The 19,998-nt window shown below is 51.1% G+C and overlaps 1 protein-coding gene across 3 annotated transcripts in view; it reads right to left on the bottom strand.

Annotated features, from left to right (window-relative positions):
• Nucleotides 1–19,998, bottom strand: part of MICALL1 (MICAL like 1) — a 32,968-nt gene that overhangs the window by 1,972 nt on the left and 10,998 nt on the right. For 2 of the 3 annotated variants that reach the window (XM_056798924.1, XM_056798926.1), the window contains exons 7-16: nucleotides 16,907–16,970; nucleotides 14,956–15,320; nucleotides 14,221–14,615; nucleotides 10,903–11,037; nucleotides 9,178–9,304; nucleotides 8,786–8,876; nucleotides 7,178–7,251; nucleotides 6,368–6,482; nucleotides 3,930–3,976; nucleotides 1,870–3,168 (exon numbers count right to left, since the gene is read on the bottom strand). In XM_056798924.1, coding sequence (XP_056654902.1) covers nucleotides 3,047–3,168; nucleotides 3,930–3,976; nucleotides 6,368–6,482; nucleotides 7,178–7,251; nucleotides 8,786–8,876; nucleotides 9,178–9,304; nucleotides 10,903–11,037; nucleotides 14,221–14,615; nucleotides 14,956–15,320; nucleotides 16,907–16,970 — 1,535 coding nt within the window. In that variant the 3' untranslated portion in view covers nucleotides 1,870–3,046. Of the gene's footprint in view, nucleotides 1–1,869; nucleotides 3,169–3,929; nucleotides 3,977–6,367; nucleotides 6,483–7,177; nucleotides 7,252–8,785; nucleotides 8,877–9,177; nucleotides 9,305–10,902; nucleotides 11,038–14,220; nucleotides 14,616–14,955; nucleotides 15,321–16,906; nucleotides 16,971–19,998 lie in introns of those variants that run through there. The other variant, XM_056798925.1, reaches the window with a different exon arrangement.

Genomic DNA, 19,998 nt, shown 5'->3' with positions numbered 1-19,998 from the left:
ATAGGAAGCTCACCACTTCACAAAGCAGCCGCTTCCACTTTAGGATGGGTTTTTAAGTGATAGGGTGCCCCATTGCTCTTGGCTATGCACTCTGGAGCCAAACAGGATAGGTCTCACTCTTCTTCCACAAGACAGCTCTCATGCTCTGTCTTCCTTCACTCAGCCTAACCAGCTTCCTCAAGAGAGCTTCCTAAGGCACAGGCTCTGGACCCTTTCCCATCCCAGCTGCCCTCTTCTAAACCCTCTCCAACAGAATTTCCCACATCCTCCAGTCAGGGTGCCCCAGATAGACCAACTAGGGCCCAGCAGCCCCTCATCCCAATAAACTGGGCTTTTCTCAAGCAGTCCAAGATCAATCTGGCTCTTTGGTGGTGTGGAAAGGAAAACTATGTCAAATCCTCTTCTATTCCCTTTGTTATTACAGTGGCCATGTCACAAAGCCAACTCATGGACGTCACAGTCCATTTAAACCCCAAGAGGTTTAGACATCAGGCCTCCCCAATCCAAATCTGCTCCATCTGAAATCAGGTTTCTAAGCAGATACAAGATTTAATGCTTCTCCCCCTTAAGTCCCACCTTCCCCTGGTGCCATGATGCAGACCTCTCTGCCCTCAGCTCTATGGCTCTGCACATCTGTTGAGCACAGCATGCTGTCTGGGCTTATCTCCTTTCTAAAAAAGCCACTCCCTGAGGATCCCGCTTTGGACCCTCATAACCTAGGGAGGGGGTCAAGTGGGGATGGTGGTTCTTTGTAAATGAGGCTCAGTGGGATTTGGCCTCAGAGGCAGGATTTGAAACCCTAATGACTATATTTCAAATATTAAAAGGTCACATTTCTAGAGCAGTTTACAGTCACAAACTGCTTTAAATATATTATCTCTATCTCTTTGTTCCTAGAAGCAGGTGCCAGCCCTGTTTCCCAGTTCAAGTTAAGAGGGTGCTTCCTCGGTGTACCATGGACAAGCAAAAAGGAAAGCAGCCATCAGTAGGCCACCAGTAAGGGATTCCCAGCCAAGGAAATCCCAAGAGTTTCCCACTAAAAGGCTACCATAGTAACCCCTCCAGCCAGGATGCCCCAGAGAAGACAGTTGTCCATCCAGGCCAGGCACTGGATGTGGTATCTGAGGACCTCAGTTTGCCATCCTGGGTATGGATGGTTCAACCCCGAGCAAATCACTTTCCAAGGCTCGGTTTTCCCTCTTGTAAAATGAGGGGGTCAGACTGGTTGAAGAGACTGGGGAGGCTTAGATTGGATGATGTGGGGTACTGGGGGGTGGGGTAAACAAACACTGTCTTCAAAGATAAAAGGGCTGTTATGTGAAGGGATTAGACACCAGTCAGCAAAACTATTGCAGAAAGTGGGATGTCGGGAAGCTTTTTCATAAGGAGGGCTATCCCAGAGTCGAATAGGCTGTCCTTGAAGGCAGTGAGCTCCCCTCACCAGAGGTCTTCAAGCAGGGGCTAAAAGGGGATGGGTCAGGGATCCTGGAGAAGGGATCCTCCAGCAGGTTTGGATTGGCCCAGGGAATGCCCTTCCAATTCTGACATCCTAAGAGTTGGTGCTCGGATGATCTCGGAGGTCCATTGGTGGCTCTGACACCATTTATCTCAAATCCTGCCAGTCTGGTCTGGTAGCTCAACAAGGATCGGCGTTCAGGTAGCAAAAGGGAACCAGAGCCAAGAGGGATGCCCACCTGGTTTCTGTGGCAGTGGAACATGCTGGGAAGATCTGAAGAATGGCACATAGCAAAGCAATCTCAGCTGCGGGGGAGGGATGCACTGAACACCACTGAATTTCCTCAACCACGGTATGTGTAGGCCAGCGGTCAAAGCAGCTTGATGGACAAAGCATGGGGCTTCAGCAGGGTGGAAAATGTAATCAGGTTCCATTTATTTTGGAGAAAGGCCATCCCCGAGATACTACGGTGTGATCTTTCCCTGAACTCTATGGCCAAAGCCAGCAGGGCCCTAGAGGTGACTGTGCTGCAGCTGGAGAGGGCTTCATCGCCACAAGTCCCCTTTTCCTGGGCCAGCCCACCTGTGGGGAGCTAAGACACTGGCTCCAGAGGCTGATCAGGGCAAGTGCGGGAGACCATTCCCCATCTAGGGAGCTCCCCACCCCATAAAGAAAAGGAATGAGCCATCTTCTATTCCTGTGCTAGGTGGAAATTAGTCCTTAATTAAGAGGTGTCACAAGAGCTTCCCATCAAGGGTTCGCTGGAGGCATAGGAAGAACTAAGAAGTTAGTAGGGGAGTGAGATGAGGGCTTCTGCTATGGATTAGGAAGGACCATTTCCTGTTGCCTTCCAGGCTTGGGAGAAGGGATCTCCTGGGAATCCCCTCTACTCACCCCTCTGCTGTAGGAGCAACTGACACAGTCCCCCTCTGCAGATCAGGATTGAATTCCAACCCATCCAATCATTTCATAAATAGTTCCTACAGGATGTGCTTGGACACACACATGTATGTGGGGGGGAGGGGTGTCATTTCTGCTGCCCCAACCAGGCAGGAAAGAAAGGAAATGGTGGCATTGGGGTACCCAACCTCATCAAGAGAAACTTGGGAAGGAATGATCCTTTCTAGAAGTGGGGAGGAGAGGAGCTGGGGTGGGAGTGGACCCATGTAGAGGGAGAACAGCAAAAAAGGGGGATGGTGGAGCAAACTTCCCTCTCTCCTGGATCCTTTGCTGCTTGCTTAGTCAAGAATAATAATAACAACACAATAATGACCACCATAAAAACACCACTGGATAAATAGCGTCTCCTTTCCCACGGTAGCACTCTCTGACACACACACAGATGGAGAAGGTAGAGAGCTCTTTGGCCCAACTCTGCAGGGAGAAGGCATTGCTTAGGGAACTCCCTTCTTGAAGTCCTCTCATTGGAGCCTGGTCTTGAAATCCCCCTAGGGAAAGAAGGAACTGAAGCCTTCCCCATCATTGGAGAAAGACCAGCCTGGGGGCCTGCCTCCAACCCACAGGGTGGAAGGAAGCCAGAAGGCCAATGACCGCCAGCAGGTAGCCTTGCACACCCGTCCCCACACGCTCTTAGCTTTTGTCCTTGGGGGACTTGCTCTTGGGGTCATGCTTGTTTCCCAACAGCTTCAGCATCTTCATGGTCTTGAATTTGCCTTTCTTCTTCATCCCAGGTTCTGTCTCCTTGTGAAACTCTGTGGGAGGGAAGGCAGGTACAGGGGCAGTTGTCAGGGGTGGTGTGGACTCTGGGGACTTCTCCGCTGGCATCAGAGGGTGAGGAGCCCAGATGAAGAGCCCTTCATTTGAAGGCTGCAACCCAAAGAGCCCAAGTGGCTCCTTCCCACAGTATTATGTTTGTGCAACTGTATATTTTGTATAATTGTCTAACTCGGGATCTGCTTCTGTGCCTCTGTATTGGGGAAAGGAAGGGAATGAGTATTGCTGTCACTTCTACTATGTGCCAGGCCTCTTGTAAGCGCTGGGGACACAAGGAGGCAAATACACCATCCCTACATTCTAGCTCAGTCTAAGGGAGTGGGAGGCACGGGCAAGACTCAAGATAGACAAGAGATACATGGAGTAGATGGAAGCTCATTTCGGAGAAGACGGCAGTCATGGAGGATTGGCCTGGGGACTAAGAAAGGCCTCCCACATGAGGGAGAAATGGGAAATGGATGGAGATGTCTCAGGGTTCAGATGCCGCAGGAAGAGCGCACCTTTGACGTACTAAGGATTGGCCTCTGAGCCACATAGATGTTTTTGTCCATAGGGGCATCCCTCGCAGGGAGGCCTTCTCCTCAGAGCATCACCTCCTGAATCAAAAGCTCTGCCCTCCAAGCACATGTGTGTACGTGTGTACACACACACACACACACACACACACACACAGCCTCCCTACAGAGAGAAGCAGATGGAGAACGCAGCCAGAGGCTGGGATTCCCAGAGACCCACTCACCTTTCTTCCTGATCATGGCTTCCAACATTTTGTCTTCCTCTTCCTCCCTGAGATGCACAAGAGTGAGAATGGGTGAGTGAAAGCCAGAGAGGAACTAGAATAAACCCCAACAATGCTGCTCCCATGCACCTAGGCCAAGAAAGGGCCATCAGAAACAAGACCTCAACTGTGCCTCCCCAACAGCCTCATGAGAGAGGCAAACAGGTCCTCCTGGGTAGTTTTATAGTGAAGGAAATGGGCTCATAGATCCAGTGTCAGCCATGCAGCTAATAAGTGGATCAAAGATTGTTAGAGGTGGAAGGGTCCTTAAAGATAATCTGGACCAGGAAATTTTTTTTTTAAACCCTTACCTTCTGTCTTGGAGCCAATGTGTATTGGCTCCAAGGCAGAAGAGTGGTAAGGGCTAGGCAATGGGGGTCAAGTGACTTGCCCAGGGTCACCCAGCTGGGAAGTGTCTGAGACTAGATTTGAACCTAGGACCTCCCTTCTCTAGGCCTAGCTCTCAATCCACTGAGCTACCCAGCTGCCCCCTCAGGAAATTTTCTAAAACCCTTACCTTCCATTTTAGGATCAATAGATTGGTTCTAAGACAGAAGAGTGGTAAGGGCTAGGCAATTGGAGTTAAGTGACTTGCCCAGGGTCACAGAGCTAGAAAGTGTCTGAAGTCACATTTGAACCCAGGACCTCTCATCTCCAGGCCTGGCTCTCAATTCACTGAGCCACCCAGCTGCCCCTTGTCCAGGGACTTTTAGCCTAGGGTCTATGACCTTGGTTTTTAAAGCATATTTACTTTGATAATGAGTATAATTGCTTTCCCTTTTAATCTCTTGCAATGCACTGGAAAACATGATTCAGAGAAAGGGTCAAAATAGATTCCACCAGTTCATCAAAGGACTTCTAGGTCACTAAAAAGATTAAGGACCCCCCCCCAATTTTAATTAACCCCCTCATTTTATAGGGTTGGACACTGAGTCCTATAGAGGTGATGTGACTTGACCAAGGTCACACAGGTTATTAATTAATTCAACAAATATAAATGTCCCAAAAGTCTTAGTGTTCTTTTGAGCTATTAAATCACAGGATTTAGAACTCAACATTAACCTTAGAGATCAAGTATGAGTATGACCCCTTCATTTAACAAATTAAGAAATTGAGAAACAATGCCAGGCCCAGTGTGAAGAGCCCATGGTCAGGGTTAGCTGGTCCTAATGTCTCAAGACTGCCTGGAAGTACTTTACCAGTGAGTTGGTAGCCTTTAAGAAAATTCCAAGAGGTTCCTGTGAATCAATAAAGAACAGGGATGCCTTACTGGTCTCCAGCTCTCAGCCTTTTATTCCTTTTCAGTAATGAGTAGAAGGAAACCTATTGGGAAAATCCCTTTCCCTTGCTGTGCTATTGACTGTACTCAAAAAACCATGGCCATGGGGCAGCTACGTGGCTCAGTAGATAGAGAACCAAGCCTAGAGACAGGAGGTCCTGGCTTCAAATCTGTCCTTAGACACTTCCTAGCTGTGTGGACAAGTATACTGATTTAGAATCTTGAACCCTAGAGATTACATTTCCCACAATCCCCTTTTCCTTTAAAAACTATAATATTTGTATATATCTCTAGTTCAAGTTATAAATAAGTTATGTTTTCATGATCCATTGGGGAGACTAGTCTCTCAAAGGATCACAGGGAGAAATGTATTGATTTGGAATCTTGAACCCTGGAGACTACATTTCCACAATCCCCTTTTCCCATCATGCGTCATGGGTTAATTTTGTATTCAGTTTCAGTTTTGAGCACCATTTTTTTCTTTCTCTCCATCTAAGTGCTGGCTGGTGGTAGCAGCCTGGAGCTAGACACAGCTAGCTTTTTTCTCTAGTTTTACTTTTCCCTTTTGCTCTACGTAAATTTGTAATAAATAGTATTAAAATAATACTTGGAGTATTGAATATTAATTCTAATCTTTACACAAGTCACTTGACCCCCATTGCCTAGCCCTTACCACTCTTTTCCCTTGAAACCAATACCTAGTATTGATTCTAAGACAGAAAAGTAAAGGTTTAAAAAAAAATGGCCAGACTATATAAGGAAGAGATTGACTATATAAGGAAGGAGTTCCAGGAACCAGGAGGGTAACCGGGAGATGCTCTGTTGTTACTGTTCTGCATATGCTATTTCAGTAATTGCCTTTGTGTTAAGCCTAATGTTGTCTCTGACTGACTAAAGACAAAGTACATCCATTGGTGGGGGCTCAGGAGGTCTAGTTTTAGGAGCATGCCTTGAACCTAGAGTAGTCATCTCCAAGGGGATCCAAGCTACAGGGGCACATATTCGGAACCAGGAAGTTAGGGGTTACCTCACTGCCTTCTGCCCATTCAGCACCACTTCCCCATCATCCCTGGGAAAGGAGACTCTAAGGGGGCTCTCTCTCCCCTACAGCCTGCCTCACCTCTGTCGGTCTTCATCCAAGCAGTTGACTATGGCATTGCGTTGTTCAATGATGGTAACCAGCTCCTGCATGAGCACTTTCTCCCTTCCTCGGTCTTCATCCGTCCAGTCCTTATCTGTTTACACAGAGGGAGAAGAGAGTAACAGAAGCCTGGAGCAAGAAGCAGCATCTTCAGGACTGTCCGGTCTAGTCCACACTGAGGGAATGCAGGGATCCCTCCGACAACATGTCTGGGCAGTGGGTTCTCTGTGCCTGCCTTGGAGACGTCTATCAGTGGAGAGACTCACTATCTAACTAAGCAGATGGTGGAGGGGGAAAAGACCACTGCCCATGAGAGAGAGCTGCGGGGAAAGGGAACGAGCGCCTCTGACCCTGGTCATGTACTAGCTCACTGGACTTACACACCATCTCCTAGGTTTGTAACACCTTGGATGTCAGGGCTCATCAGAGGTCATCTCATCCAATCCCCTCGTTTCACCAATGACCAAACTGAGGCCCAGACGTCAAGTGCTGTGAGGCAGGATTTAAACCCAGGTCTCTGCCACAAAGGTTATTGGAGGAATGATTCTACTCATCCTTTGCCCAAGCTCTGGAGCAGGTGGGCTTCCCTATCTCGGCTCTGCTTATTTAATCCCAGAACCCTAGGAATCCTCTCCCTCTCCCCTCTGGCTCCCTCCTTTCCCTCACTACTCTCCCTTTTCTCCGTCTCTGTTCTCCTCTCCTCTCCCCTTTCTCTCTCCCTCTCCCTTTCTCTCCATTCCCTCTAGGTGGCCTGGAGTTCAAATCCGGTGATATCTCAGGCACACTCACCCGGCTTATTGAGAAGGCACCTCAGCTCATACTCCACATCAGCTTGGCGCTGCTCAAGGTTCTGCTGCTTGAAGCTTCCGGGGACAGAGAGAAGAAACCAAGAACTAGAGGGGGTGGCCAGAAGCCACAAGGGGCAAGAATCTAGCAGGATTCTCTGCAGAGGTGGGGGACTACAGGCCTGCTGTATACGCTATTGTCAGTCTGGATATACATGCATTAGCTACTTCTGTTGAAATTGGCTCCTTGTTCCCTCTGTCCTGACCCCTTTCTTTTTTTTCCTTTTAAAAATCCTCATCTTCCATCCTAGAATCAATTCTTTGTATTAGTTCCTAGGCAGAGGACTAGTAAGGGCCAGGCAATGGGGGTTTAGTGACTTGCCCGGGGTCACACAGCTAGGAAGTGTCTGAGGCCAGATTTGAACCCAGGACCTCCCATCTCTAGGCTTGGAACTCTTATACACTGAGCCACCCAGCTGCCCCCACCTTTATTCTTTGTTACAAGACATAAGAGGCACAGGATATGGACTAGATGGAGAGTCAGTCAGAAAGAACTGGGTTCAGGTCCCACCTCTGATACCTATCAACAAGTCTCAACCTCCCAGGGCTCTTGGCAGAACTCTAAAGTTGCAGAGAAGGTGACGTCCATTAGTAGAATGAGTTTCCCACATTAATAATAGCACAAGTCCAGTCCCCATCCCTATCTAGGGTCTGGCTCCCTGGCAAACAAGCAAAGATGATATAAAAATGAACCCCCAAAAAGTGCTTGGTGGGTTGAGAGCCAGGGCTAGAGATGGGAGATCCTAGGTTCAAATCTGGCCTCAGACACTTCCCAGCTGTGTGACCCTGGGCCAGTCACTTCAGTTCAAGATTCCCCATGGCCTAGCCCTGACACTTTTCTGCCTTGGAGCTGATACACAGTATTGATTCTACAATGAAAAAGAAGGATTAAACATTTTTTTTCTGGGAGCAGATATGGGCTTATATAGCAGAGACGTATATATACAGAGATAAGAGCGAGAGTCACAGCTCTCTTGACCCCCATTGCCTAGCCTTTACCACTCTTCTACCTTGGAGCCAATACACAGTATTGACTCCAAGTCGGAAGGTCAGGGTTTGGGGAAAAAAAAAAGACTCTCTCTCGCTCTTTCCCTGATTGGCGGTGGAAGAGTTAGCTGAGAGCTTCATGCTGAGCCTTTCGGCATCTTAGAGTGGCTACAAGCTATTGTCTGGTTCCATGAAGAACCTCCAGGAGCTGATGCAGAGTGAAATGAGCAGAACCAGGAGAACATCGTACACAGAAAATGAAACACTGTGGAACAGTCCAATGTACTAGACGACTCTGCTACTACAAGACGATCCTGAGGGACTTGTGAGAAAGAACGCTATCTACATTGAGAGAGAACTGTGGGAATAGAAACCCAGAAGAAAAACAAATGACTTATCACTTGTTTATATGGACATATGATTGGGGGTCTTGGTTTTAAAAGACTATCCTATTGTAAAAATGAACAATGTGATGGCACAGATAGAGATATTTCCGGCCTGGAAGGCCCTCGCCTTGGGGGGCAGCCGAGGAGCAGGAAGAAGCCACCATCTTTGGGGAACTCACATGTAGATGAGTTCCGATTCCCGCCGCACCAGCATGTGTTTCTCGTGGATGAGCTTGAACCAGTCCACCAGAAGGTCGTCCTCACGGCCATCTGCAAACAGAAACCCAGCCTGAGCTATGGTGGGAGGCGGGGAGGCTCCCTGCTGGAGAAGGGGCCAGGCCTGGGGAGCAGCAGCTCGAGGGGCCGGGGTGTGGGCATCTCAGGGCCCAGGGAGGCTGGAAGGGAAAGGGAGTAGCCAGAAAGAGCTCTAAGGGGCCTGACTGTTTTCATGTCACCCAGCCCCAGCCAGGCTGGGCCAAGCCTAAGAAAAGGGATTGTATCCTGCAGAATGGAGACCACACTCCAAGGGCCGGCCCAAGGGGTTCCCCTCCTCCAAGAAGTCCCGGGGTACCATTCTCCCCACTGCGGAGTTTCTCCTCCAGGGCCACTCCTCGATGCTCCAGCTGGTCCAGCTGCCGTTCAATGACGTCCATTTCCCCATAGAGATCCTCCTCTGGGATGTACTGGTCAGCCTGGACCTGTCCAAAAGGCATCTAGGTGAGGACTCGGGCAGGGGCCGGCGTGCCTCTAGGGGAGACCTTCTTCTCTGGCTAGTGTGAATCTTGAAATTTCTCAAACTTGTGAATGTTAAAAAATTCCCCATGGGGGAATTCTCCATTGGAACAATTCCCTACTGGGACCTTTCCCCATTTGGAAAGTGAGAACTCTACTTAGATCAGAAATGGGAAGACCTCTACTCCACCCGTACTTAAGACTGCTTTAGGGGAGAAAACTCCTTGCTGAACAATGAAAAATACTTACACCCATACTTAAGCCATGCCTATTTTTAGAAAGGGGTGCTAAGTACCTATAAAGGTCAGGCAACTTGTGAACTTACAAGGAGCAAAAAGGAAAAAACTTACTCAGAGATTCTAGCCTACTCAGGTGTGGATTACTAAAAGGATTAGTCTACTCTGGTGTGAATTCAGAATGGGCTGTCCTTTGGAAAAGGTCTACTGTGATTGGTAGATGGAAGAACTTAGGGGAGGTAACATAGGAGAAAACCCGCTATATAAAGAAAAAGGACAGACTGTTGAGAAGAATCTCTTGAGATATACAGGCTCTTGAGAGACAATCTCTAAGGAGGTCTTTCAAGGGAGGCTGACTCTGGCTGGAACTCCCTCTGGGAAGACTCTGTCCCCCTGAATCCTCGCTTGAACAGATCTTATGGTGAGTGATTAAGGACTGACTGATCTTTTTTTTTAGGGCTTAGTTCTGGGTTGGCCAGGGCTGCCTGGGCCGGCCTATTCTTTTCTCATTTATTTCCTTTTTCTCTCTCTCTCTCTTTCTTTGATTCCTCATTGTATTATTAATTAAAAATCTCTATAAAATCCAGTTGACTTGGGTATATTCATAATTTGGAATATTTCCCTGGTGACCACCTTAAATAATTGATTTAAAACAAGACACTGTGGTGAAAACATATTTCCTGTGGTCACAATTTACTCACCCACTCTTATATTTATCACAATTTATATCTTCAACCATTTTAACTATTACAATTTATGGCCATCAACTCTTTTAATTCCCACACTAGTCACTGTCCTCCTGGACCAGGGCCCAGGGCAGCTTCTCTACGAGATCAGGGCAAGCCTTGCCACCTGAGGGCATCCTTACAGAAGAGGAGCAAGAAAAGGGGAAGAAGGAGGAAGAAGAAGAGAGAAGAAACAAAGTGAGAGGCAGCCTGGGCCGATGGAGACAGAAAGCTGGCCTCTGAGGCAGAAGGTCTGAGTTCAAATCTTTCTTCCAGAACATTTAGCAGCTGGGTGACCGGGCCTGTGTGACCCACAAGCCACAGCTGACCCTGCAGGGCTCGTCTCCCCCAAGAAAACTGGGAGTAGGGACTGGCTGTCTCATTTTTTTTAACTATATCCACAGGGCCCAGCACAGTGCTAGGTACATGGTAAGAGCTTAATGAATGCTCTTTCATCCTTTCATTCCTGTTTCAGTCCAGATTGACCCAAACAGACTCTGAGGCCAACCTCCAGGCCCATGACTATAATGTGTATACAGAGGACCCCAAGAGGATGGGAGGCAGGGGACGAGTCAAAGGCTGCAGGGGGACCCCAACTGGTACCTTTCGTTTGATGAGTGGGAAGCCATGTCCAGGGGCAGGTGGCCGCACGGGCTTCAATCCCTTCTGGCTTTTCTTCATCGTTGGGGAGGCCATGGGTGATGCCTTCCGATTAAAGGGGTTCTCTTTGCAGGAGGACTACAGCAATCAGAGGAGAGAAGAGGTGAAGTTGTCATGGCAGAGACAACTATAAACAACTGACGGAATTTCCCTTGGGGAAAGATCTGGTGTTATTTTTCTAAAGAGCAGATCTGACCAGGTCACTGCCCTCCTTAGTAACCTGCAAGGGCTCCCTACTACCCCTGGGATCAACTCTCATCTCTTCTGTGTGCCATTAAAAGCCCTTTTCCATCTGACTCCCCTATCTTTCTAGCCCTCATCAGACATTCCTTCCCTTTGCCAGACTGGCCTGCTTGCTGTGACCTGCTCCAAGCCCTCCCTCCTCTTCCCTCTCTGCTTCTGCTCAGGCTGACCCCAGCCCTGGAGCGCTCTCCTCTCCCTCCTCTTCCCCTAAGCTTCTCGGAACCCCTAGTTCCTTTCCAAAGCTCAGCTTTAACCCGAGGCATTTCCTGATCCCCTTAGCCCAGCAAGCACCTTCCCCCAAGATGAACATTCATGCATCTGTCCACTGGGTGTATTCTTTCTAAGCATCCCTGTCTCCTGAGAGAATGGCAGTCCCTCAAGGGCGGGAACTCTTTAGTTTTGTCTTTCTATCCCCAGCACTAACACAGAGCTTGGCATACAGCAGAAGCTTAATAAATGTTCATGGATCCACTGTTCAAAGTCACTCTGGGCTTTAGGAGGAGAAAGCAGGAAAGCCCCAATTGGAATCTGGTCTTTGAACTGCAAATGGAGCTCTTCTGAGATGCAGATGAGGAGGGAGCCCTTTGGGTTCAAACAACAAGCTCCTCCAGCCCCTCTGAAATTCTGCCTCAGTTTCCTCAACTGTAAAATGAAGTAACACTAATACCTACCTCCCAAGGATGCTTTGAGGATCAAATGAAATAATATGTGTAAAGCTCTTAGCACAATACCCAACACATAGTAGCTACTTAAATGAATCCCTCTTACTTTCCTACTTCCCTCTCTTCATTCCTTCTTCCCCTTCTCTATTCTTTCCTTTTCTCCCTCCTTCCTTCCCAAAGCCATGGGTTATGGTTGAACCACCTAATACTAGGCAGGAGAAGGCCTCCTACACAGGAGTATAGAAAATCTGGGCCTGGACTTTAGAACAAGGGAAGGAATGAGGAATTAAAAGTCAGAGGACTTCTGTGACTTTGGGCAAGTCTCTCCCTAGCCTGGGCCTCAGTTTCTCCAACTGTAAATGGAGGAGGGAGTATCCCCAATGGACCCTGATACCCTTCCAAGCTTCCAAGTGGGATCCTACTAATACTATGGGGGTGGTCCTCACTGGGCCTCAGTTTTCCCCTCTGTAAAATGAGGAGGTAGGCTTCTCTGATCTCCAAGATCACTTCTAGAACAGTGACTCTGACCCACAAAGACAGCAGGAAAGGATAAATGCCCACCATGCATTTCTCAGGGCAAGGTGCCAAATCGGGGGCCAAATCTGATCCCTGCACACTCAGGCCCCAAACAGTTTTCAGACTCAGGCACCAGATCCCCCTTCACCCCCCCCAGACTCGTGCCCCGCCTTCTTTCCCCCCCGCCCAGGCTCCTGCGACCCAGGGAGTGGCCCTGGGCAGCTATCAGAGCCCCTGGCCCAAGGGAGCACTGGCACTGCCAAGGGAAGGCGTCGCTGCGGCTGGGCTGCTCGTGTCAATATTGTCTCTCCACTTTCCACGTCCAGTCAACCAAGGCCCAATGATGAGGCCTAATGAGCACCTCACTGCAGGCTCCCTCAGGGCCTGTCTTTGACAGGAATCCAGCCTCAGCGAGCCCCGCTGGCGCAGGGAAGGGGAGGGGAGTGTGCCAGGGCTCACGGTTACAACACGCCAGGGGAGGATGAGCTGAGGAAGCTGGGGTGTCCTGGGTCAAGAGGGAGGGACAAAAGCAGCATTTGTCCTGGAGGATCTGGGACCTCCTGTGGCTTGGGGCAGGCGGGGGCGGTTGCTGGCTGCCATCCTGCTCTTCTTCCCCCCCCCCCAAGGCTAAATCTCATCCCTGCACCATCCCTTCACCATCCCCAGGTCCACCGTGTGGGTCCAACTAGAGCTCATTTAGGCCCATCTCCACGTGACAAGGGGAGCCCCAGGGATCTGGCTCCAGTGCTTGGCCCTCTGTCCCCTTCCAGAGCCACTTCCAGCAGAGCCCCCTGCTCTAGTTATACCCCCTGCCCGCCGGGAGCTGTTTATCTTGCACTGACCCCAGAGGGGAGCCAGGAAAGGGCCCAGAGATGGCCCCAGAGAGTCTGTTGAAGGCCAGAAGATTCAAGGTCAAGTGGCCCAAAAGAGCCTCTCACCACTGTCCAAAGCTCCACAGCCTGGGACCCTGGGCAAGTCCCTCCATCTCTCTAGGCCACAGCTGCTCTGGAACTCCAGGGGGAGACACCTGTACTAACTACCTCCTAGGTCACCCTCCTCTGGAAATCCTAGGAGCTCCTTACGGCCTCTAGGAGCAAATACAAAATCCTCTGCTGGGCGTTAAAGCCCTCCACAACCCGGCCCAGCCTCTTCGATCCTGAGGGAGAATGAGGAAGGGAAGGAGAGCCGGAGAGAAAGACAGACAGACAGAGGAGGCACAAAGGGAGTAGCAGAGACAGAAAGGAGGAAGGAGAAAGAAAGAGAAGGGAAGGGACAAAGGAGAAAGGGAGGGAGAGAGGGAAGGAAGGAAAAAAATAGAGGCCAAAAGAAACAGAGTCAACAGAGAAAAACTAGGAGAGAGGAGGAAGGAGAAAGAGAAAGGAGAGAAGGAAAGAGAATGAAAAGGGGGAGGGAGGGAGGAAGAAAGATGGAGACAAGAAATAGAGAGACGGAGACAGAAAAACAAAGAGGGAAGAAAAGAGAGAGAGAGGCAGAGAGGAGACAGTGAATGGCACAGGTGATGGCGGGCTGGCCTTGGAGTTACTATTGACCTTGAGCACTCGGTTTCCTTCTCTGTAAACACAGGACGGGGGAGATCCCCCTCCAAGCCCCTCCACAACGCTCCGCACCCCTGGCCTTTTCTTGGTGTTCACTTGTGATTTTCCCCAGGATAGGAAACTCCGTGGGGCACAGAGAGATGGCCCGACCAGCTCAGGGCTCTGGCCAGCCTGTGTCTGGGCGGGAGCTGACCCAAGGCCGAGTCTTCACTCGTTGCCGCATTCGCCTGGCCAGTGGCCGCTAGGGTGGTGGGAGGGGACGAGCGGCCAGAGCTGTCACTCACCTTCACCTGCAGCTGGGGGGATGGGGGGTTCCTCTCTCTGGCCAGCAGGAGCGGGGTGGGGGCAGCCCCGGCACAGGGCTTGGCAGGCTGTGGGCCCAGGTCTCCCTTGCTCTGGCCAGCAGACGGGCTGGGGGTGGCTGGGTCTGGGCCAGGCTGGGCTAGCTCTTCAGAGGAGGACAGGGAAGAGGCGGCTGAGAGACTGGTGGGGGGGCCAGAGGCATGGACGGTGGGCTCGGAGGAGCTCTTGGGCACTGCTGCGGGGGGCTCCAGCTCGCCAGGAGCCAGAACGGAGCCCTCTGAGGAGAGGCTCTCCACGCTGAGGGCAGGTGACGGGGTTGAAGAGGGCGGCTCCGAGTGCGAGAGTCGAGGGGCAGGGAGTCGGGTGGGGTGCAGAGCTGTGGGGACAAAGAGAGATGGGTGAGTAGGTAAGAAGTTTAGGGTTTCAGGGAGAACACCTAGAACCTTTGAAGGGCAGCCTGATACAGTGGAACCTCCCAATATACTACTTGCTGTATACTTAAGAGTCTAGAACAGGGGGGCACAGCGTGGATCAAGAGATTTTTTAAAATGAAAATCAATTAAGAAAAATTCCTCCCCGTCCCCCTCTCCCTGGCAAGTTGTTCTCCCACCCCTTCACACTTCAGGAAAGAGTTGGAGAAAGAGCTTGGATTAGAAAAGAGCGGCCGCCAAGGGGAGGCAGAAGGAAGGCAGGCCAGGCAGGGTGAGGGTGCTCACCAAGGGGGGAGGCACTAGGTGCTCGGGGAGCAGGTCGCTTCTTGGTCCGGGGGCTGCTGGTGGGGGTGATGCCGTACCAGGGATGCAGCGTCTTGGGGGCCTGCTCTGGGGCAGGCACAGGCGGAGTGGCTGCTTCTTCTTCATCTTCCTCATCCTCGAAGGGGTTATAAGGCTTGGGCTCTTGAGCAGCTGGTGGGCTCTCCTGCTCCGGCCCCGGGGCTGACTCTCCTCGGTTCTCTTCTTCTTCTGCGGCCCGGGAGGGAGTGTCGGGCCGGCTGCCAGGTGGCTGAGGGGCTGGCTTCTTCTTGGGTTCTGCTTGGACCAGGGTGATCCACGGTGGGTCCTTCTTCTTGGGAGCTATAGCTCTGTAGGAAGCAGACATCAGCCCATCCATCAAGCAACACTTATTAAATACCTACTATGTACCAAGCACTAAGAATACAAAAATAAAAAGAGGAGGTAAGGTCCCTGCTCTCATGGAGCTTACTTTTCTATGGTGAGAGACATATAAATAATTATATACACACCGAATATCAGAGGCCTCATGGCATGGTGTAGTCTGGTCTCAGAGCCACAGAGAACTGAGTTCAAGTTCTGTACCTAACACACATAGGCTGTGTGACCCTGAGCAAGTCACTTAACTCCTTGCCCTAGGCACCTCTCCAAGACTATTAAAGTCATAAACGAGGCACTGACCTGCTTTGGAACAATGGGTTCTCTCACCTGGGATACCACAAAGTCCCTATCCCCACCTAGCACAGACACAAATCAATGCTAGATCACATGGAAAGGAAGGTCAGTTAGTAGCCTGGGTGATGGAGAGGGGCTTGGAAGCCCCTGAGCTGCATCTGGAAGGAAATCAAGGAATCTACAAGGGGGAGGTGAGGAAGCAGCACCTGGGGGCCAGGCTGAGGCATGGAGGTGGGAGCTAACTGTGTGAGTGAGGAAGAGCTTGGGGGGCAGGCTGGAAGAGCTCTTAATGCCCATCTTATCCGGGAGGAAGGGAGGCACAAGAAGCAGGACCAATAGTCAGCTAAGGGAAGGAAGAAGGAAGAGATGAGCACTTGGCCTGGTGCTCCTCGCACTCGCAGAAGGCACCGGTCCGGCTTGTACCCACAGCAGGCATTCTCTTTCCCCCTCTCCTCCCTGACATCTTAACGGCCATGCAGCTTGCTCTGCAAGTCTGCAAGTGAGAACTGGCAGGAAATTCTCTGCGATCAAGCGGAAATCTGACTCTGAGGTAGCTTCCCCCCTCTGGGGCAGAATGCTGCACGGCGGCCGGCCTGAGCCCTTCCTGAGCCCAAACGCCCCTCGTTCCTTTACCCAATCCTCCAAATTCACGGTCTCCAGGCCCCCCACTAGGCTGGCCTCTGCAGGACTCTGTCCCACTTGGGGAAGCCTTTCCAGGAGGCCAATAAACAGCTGCCTCCCTCCCCACCACTTTTCTGAGCCCGAGCCTCTTGTTTCATCAGGGTGGGCACGGGCCCAGCCCCTCCGTATCTTCAGGAGGAGCCGAGGCCAGAGAATGGAGGCCCGACGGCCAAGCCTCTCTCAGACACAGGAGGGTCCGTCGCTGGGCCCGAACCGCAAGTCTAATTTTGTAACACTTGCCTGCCCGCTGGAATCCAGTGACGGATAGAGAGGTCAGTGGCCAGGCCCATTAGCAGGCTCAAATGGGGGCACCCAGGCTGGCCCGGCGGCCCTCCTTCCCAGCTTGCTTCTCTTTGTCTCCCAAACGAGCCTCTCTCTCGAAGCTCAGCAGACACGAGAGGGAAATGCTGCCAGGCTCCCTTTCCCTCGGCTGTCTCCTAGAGACTTAGGGAGGTCTCGAGGCCAGTGAGAGGAGGGGGCGCGCTCTGTTAGCTGCTCTCCATCGCTCCCACGCTCCCAGCTTGGAAAGGCTGAAGGGTCAGGGCAGACACCACAGGGGGGAATGCGAGAGAGAACATACCGATCTGAGGCCTTGGGTGTCCCTCTTGGTTTGGGGACCGGGGGGCTGGATTCGTGCAACCTTCCTAGATGGGGCGTAAGAAAGAGACAGGCATTCATTGGGACCAGTGAGTGGTGCCCCCCTCCCCCCCACAAGTGACCAAGAAGCCTGGGTTTCCTGGGGAGGGGGACTCTGCCCTGTGAGGTCACAGGCTCAAATCACCATAGCAACTTCATGGCCAAGGATGGGGACCGCCCAGCCCAATTCACAGATAGGCCACCAGGATAAAGAGATGCCACATGGAGGTTCTGGGATACCTCCAAACCTCATCTCCACTTCAAATGAGAATGAAATCTGGGTCCCAGGTCCTCGCCGTCCATCCCCTCCCCACTCCGGGGACTCAGTGTCCTAGTTTAGCTCCCGGGGGGGGGAGGGGTGGCGGTTACTTCTGTCTCCCCCCCCTCCCCGCCTCACTCCCTGCACTGTTCTCCCTATTCTGTGCTTCTGAGGACGAGGGCGCTAGCTGGCCACCAGAAGGGACTGGCTGGATTTCATCAGTGGGGAAGGCAAAAAGCTCCGTGATCCCAAATCAGGGAACTTGGTAAGAGAATGGCCATCTCCATGGGCATCATCTCAGCCCTTGAGACAAATGAGGCTATGGAGACTTCAGAGGGCATCCACCGCAGCCCTCTCCCTTTGGAGATGACTGAGAGGCACCCGAGCCCCAGGAGGGGAGGTGGCTGACCCAAGGTCACACAGACAAAGAGGCAGAGAGGGCCTCAGTCTTCTTAGTACAAATCCAGCCTTTCTAGCACACTGACGTCAGGACCTAAAGGACCGAGCCCAGATCTTTAGAGTAGGCCCTGGGTCAAAGGCCTGCCTCTTGATACAGTGACTGAGGGGCCCTGGACAAGTCACTTTACTCCTTGTAAGTTCACTTGTAACCTCTCAATTCTCCAAGCAATTTCCTAAGTCTATGCAGTGCAGGGCAAATGCCCATCAGCAGAGGTAGAGCCAACTTCCTTAGCAGGATCTCCCCGTATCAGTGAAATCACACATCTCCCTCCTCCCCCTCAAAATGGCAGCCATGAACAGGAGATTAGGCTCCAGCAACCCCAAAGGCATGAAAAGGAAGAAAGAAGCCCTCAAAATCCCAGCCCAGGGAGTAACATGACCAGAGGTTCACTGGTGAGAATTTGGAAGATGCCAGTGGATGCCCAGGATCCTACTATTGGGCCCTGGAGGAAGGGCTGGAGAAGAGCAGGAAGAGAAAAGTCAGTGTGAGCCTCTCTGCAGAGATGGTGGAGAGGGAGAGAGCTCCAGAGGAGACCCCAAGTCACCCCATGCTGTCAGTGAGTGCCTCATCTGGTTGAGGAAGGAGCTAGGAGGGCAGCCAGCCTTCCCAGCCCAGAGTCTACACAAGCCTGTGATCCTGCCTGGGCAAGTCACAGCCAAACTGGGCTACAGTTTTGTCATCTATAAAATGGGGGTGGGCTGGTGGGAAGAGGCTGATTTGTTCATTGCTCATACTAGGCCCACTGCTAGACTCTGGGAATACAGAAACAAGGAAAACAATCCCAGCCCCCAAGGAGTGGACAATTGGGGACACAGCCAGTATCCGTAGAAATAAACACAGGGCATGTGCTGTGATACAAGAAAATTTAGGGGTGGAGAAAGGGAGAAGAATTAACTTCTTGGCTGGGTGACTGGGTGGATAGAATAGTGGGCCTGACCCCAGATACCAGCTGGTTGACCCTGGGAAAGCCACTTAGCCTCTGCCTGCTTCAATTTCCTCAACTGGAAAATGGAGATCTGAAAAAACTCCGAAAGTATGAGATGAGATTTGTTAAGTGCTTACCACAGTGCTTGGCATACAGAAGGTGCTATAGAAATGCTTGCTTCCTTCCTTCTTCCCCCGTGGAGGGAATCAGGAAAGACTATGAAACAAGGACAATGTGGGTTCAAATCCTACCCCAGATGCTGACTACCTGTGTGTGATATTGGGCAAGTCACTTAAATTTCCCCATCTAGCTCTAAGTCCAAGATAGTGAGCCTTCCTGGGCCTCAGTTTCCCCTTCTATTAAGTGAAAAGGTTCTAGAAGGCCTCAAAGCTTCCTTCCAACTCTAGGCCAAGGTCCACTCAAGTGACCCCTGAGTTTTGACACCAACTAGGAAATGAACACAAGCAAGTTGGCCATGGACAAGCTGTCTCCTGAGGGCCCATCAGGGGGCGCCAAAGCCTCCTATCACAGCAAAGCCTTGGCAGACAGGGCCAACCAAGCACAAGGTGTTTCTACCCTGGGAAGACTGGAGATTAGGAAAAGGGCTGGGTGGCCTTCCACCAAAAGGCCCTTTTCTACTCCCTGGGGCTGGCTGCCCCACTCCTCAGCATCCTGAATGAAGGACACTGGACTATCCTGATGGCCCTGGGCCAAGATGATGCCTTTGCCCATGTCTCCAAAGTTCTAGATGTTTTGGATGGGTGCCTGGAAAACTCCCAGACAACTGAGGCAGAAGAGCGGTCAAGAACAGAAGCTGGGAATGCCAGTCTGGCCCAGAGGTGCTTCAGGAGAGCCCTTTGATTCTCTAACCTGCTCTGGAAACCTTTTTCAGTATTTACATGCAGAGAAAGAGAGAAGGGGGGCATGAAGAAACAAGGAAGGGAAGAAGCCAGATAGAGGAGAAAAGAGCAAAGAAAGAGAAAAGGAGGTGAGAAGGAAAAGGAAGGATGAGAGAATGGAAGAGACAAAGAAGGAAGGCAAGAACGGGATAGAAGAGAGAAAAGGAGGTGAGAGGAGAGAGGAAGGAGGAAGGAGGAAAGAGAGGAAGAAAGAAGGAAGGGAAAGAAGAAGGAAGGAAAGAGGAGAGAAGGAAGGAGGAAAGAGAGGAGGCAAAAGAAGATGAGATGAAGGAGGCAGAAGGGAAGAGATATAAGAAGAGAGAGGAAGAAGGAAGGAGAGAAAGAGAGAGGAAAAAGAGGAGGCAAGAGGAAGAAGGAAGGAGGGGAGACAGAGCCAGAGAACAGAGAGGAGAAGAAAGGAAGAAGGAAGGAGAGAAAAGAAGGGAGAAGAGAGGAAGACAGGGATGGAAGCAAAGGAATGGAAACAGAAGAG

This window comes from Monodelphis domestica, chromosome 5, assembly GCF_027887165.1.
Source record: "Monodelphis domestica isolate mMonDom1 chromosome 5, mMonDom1.pri, whole genome shotgun sequence".
In the NCBI taxonomy this organism is placed as follows: domain Eukaryota; kingdom Metazoa; phylum Chordata; class Mammalia; order Didelphimorphia; family Didelphidae; genus Monodelphis; species Monodelphis domestica.
This window is presented reverse-complemented; position numbering and strand designations above follow the sequence as displayed.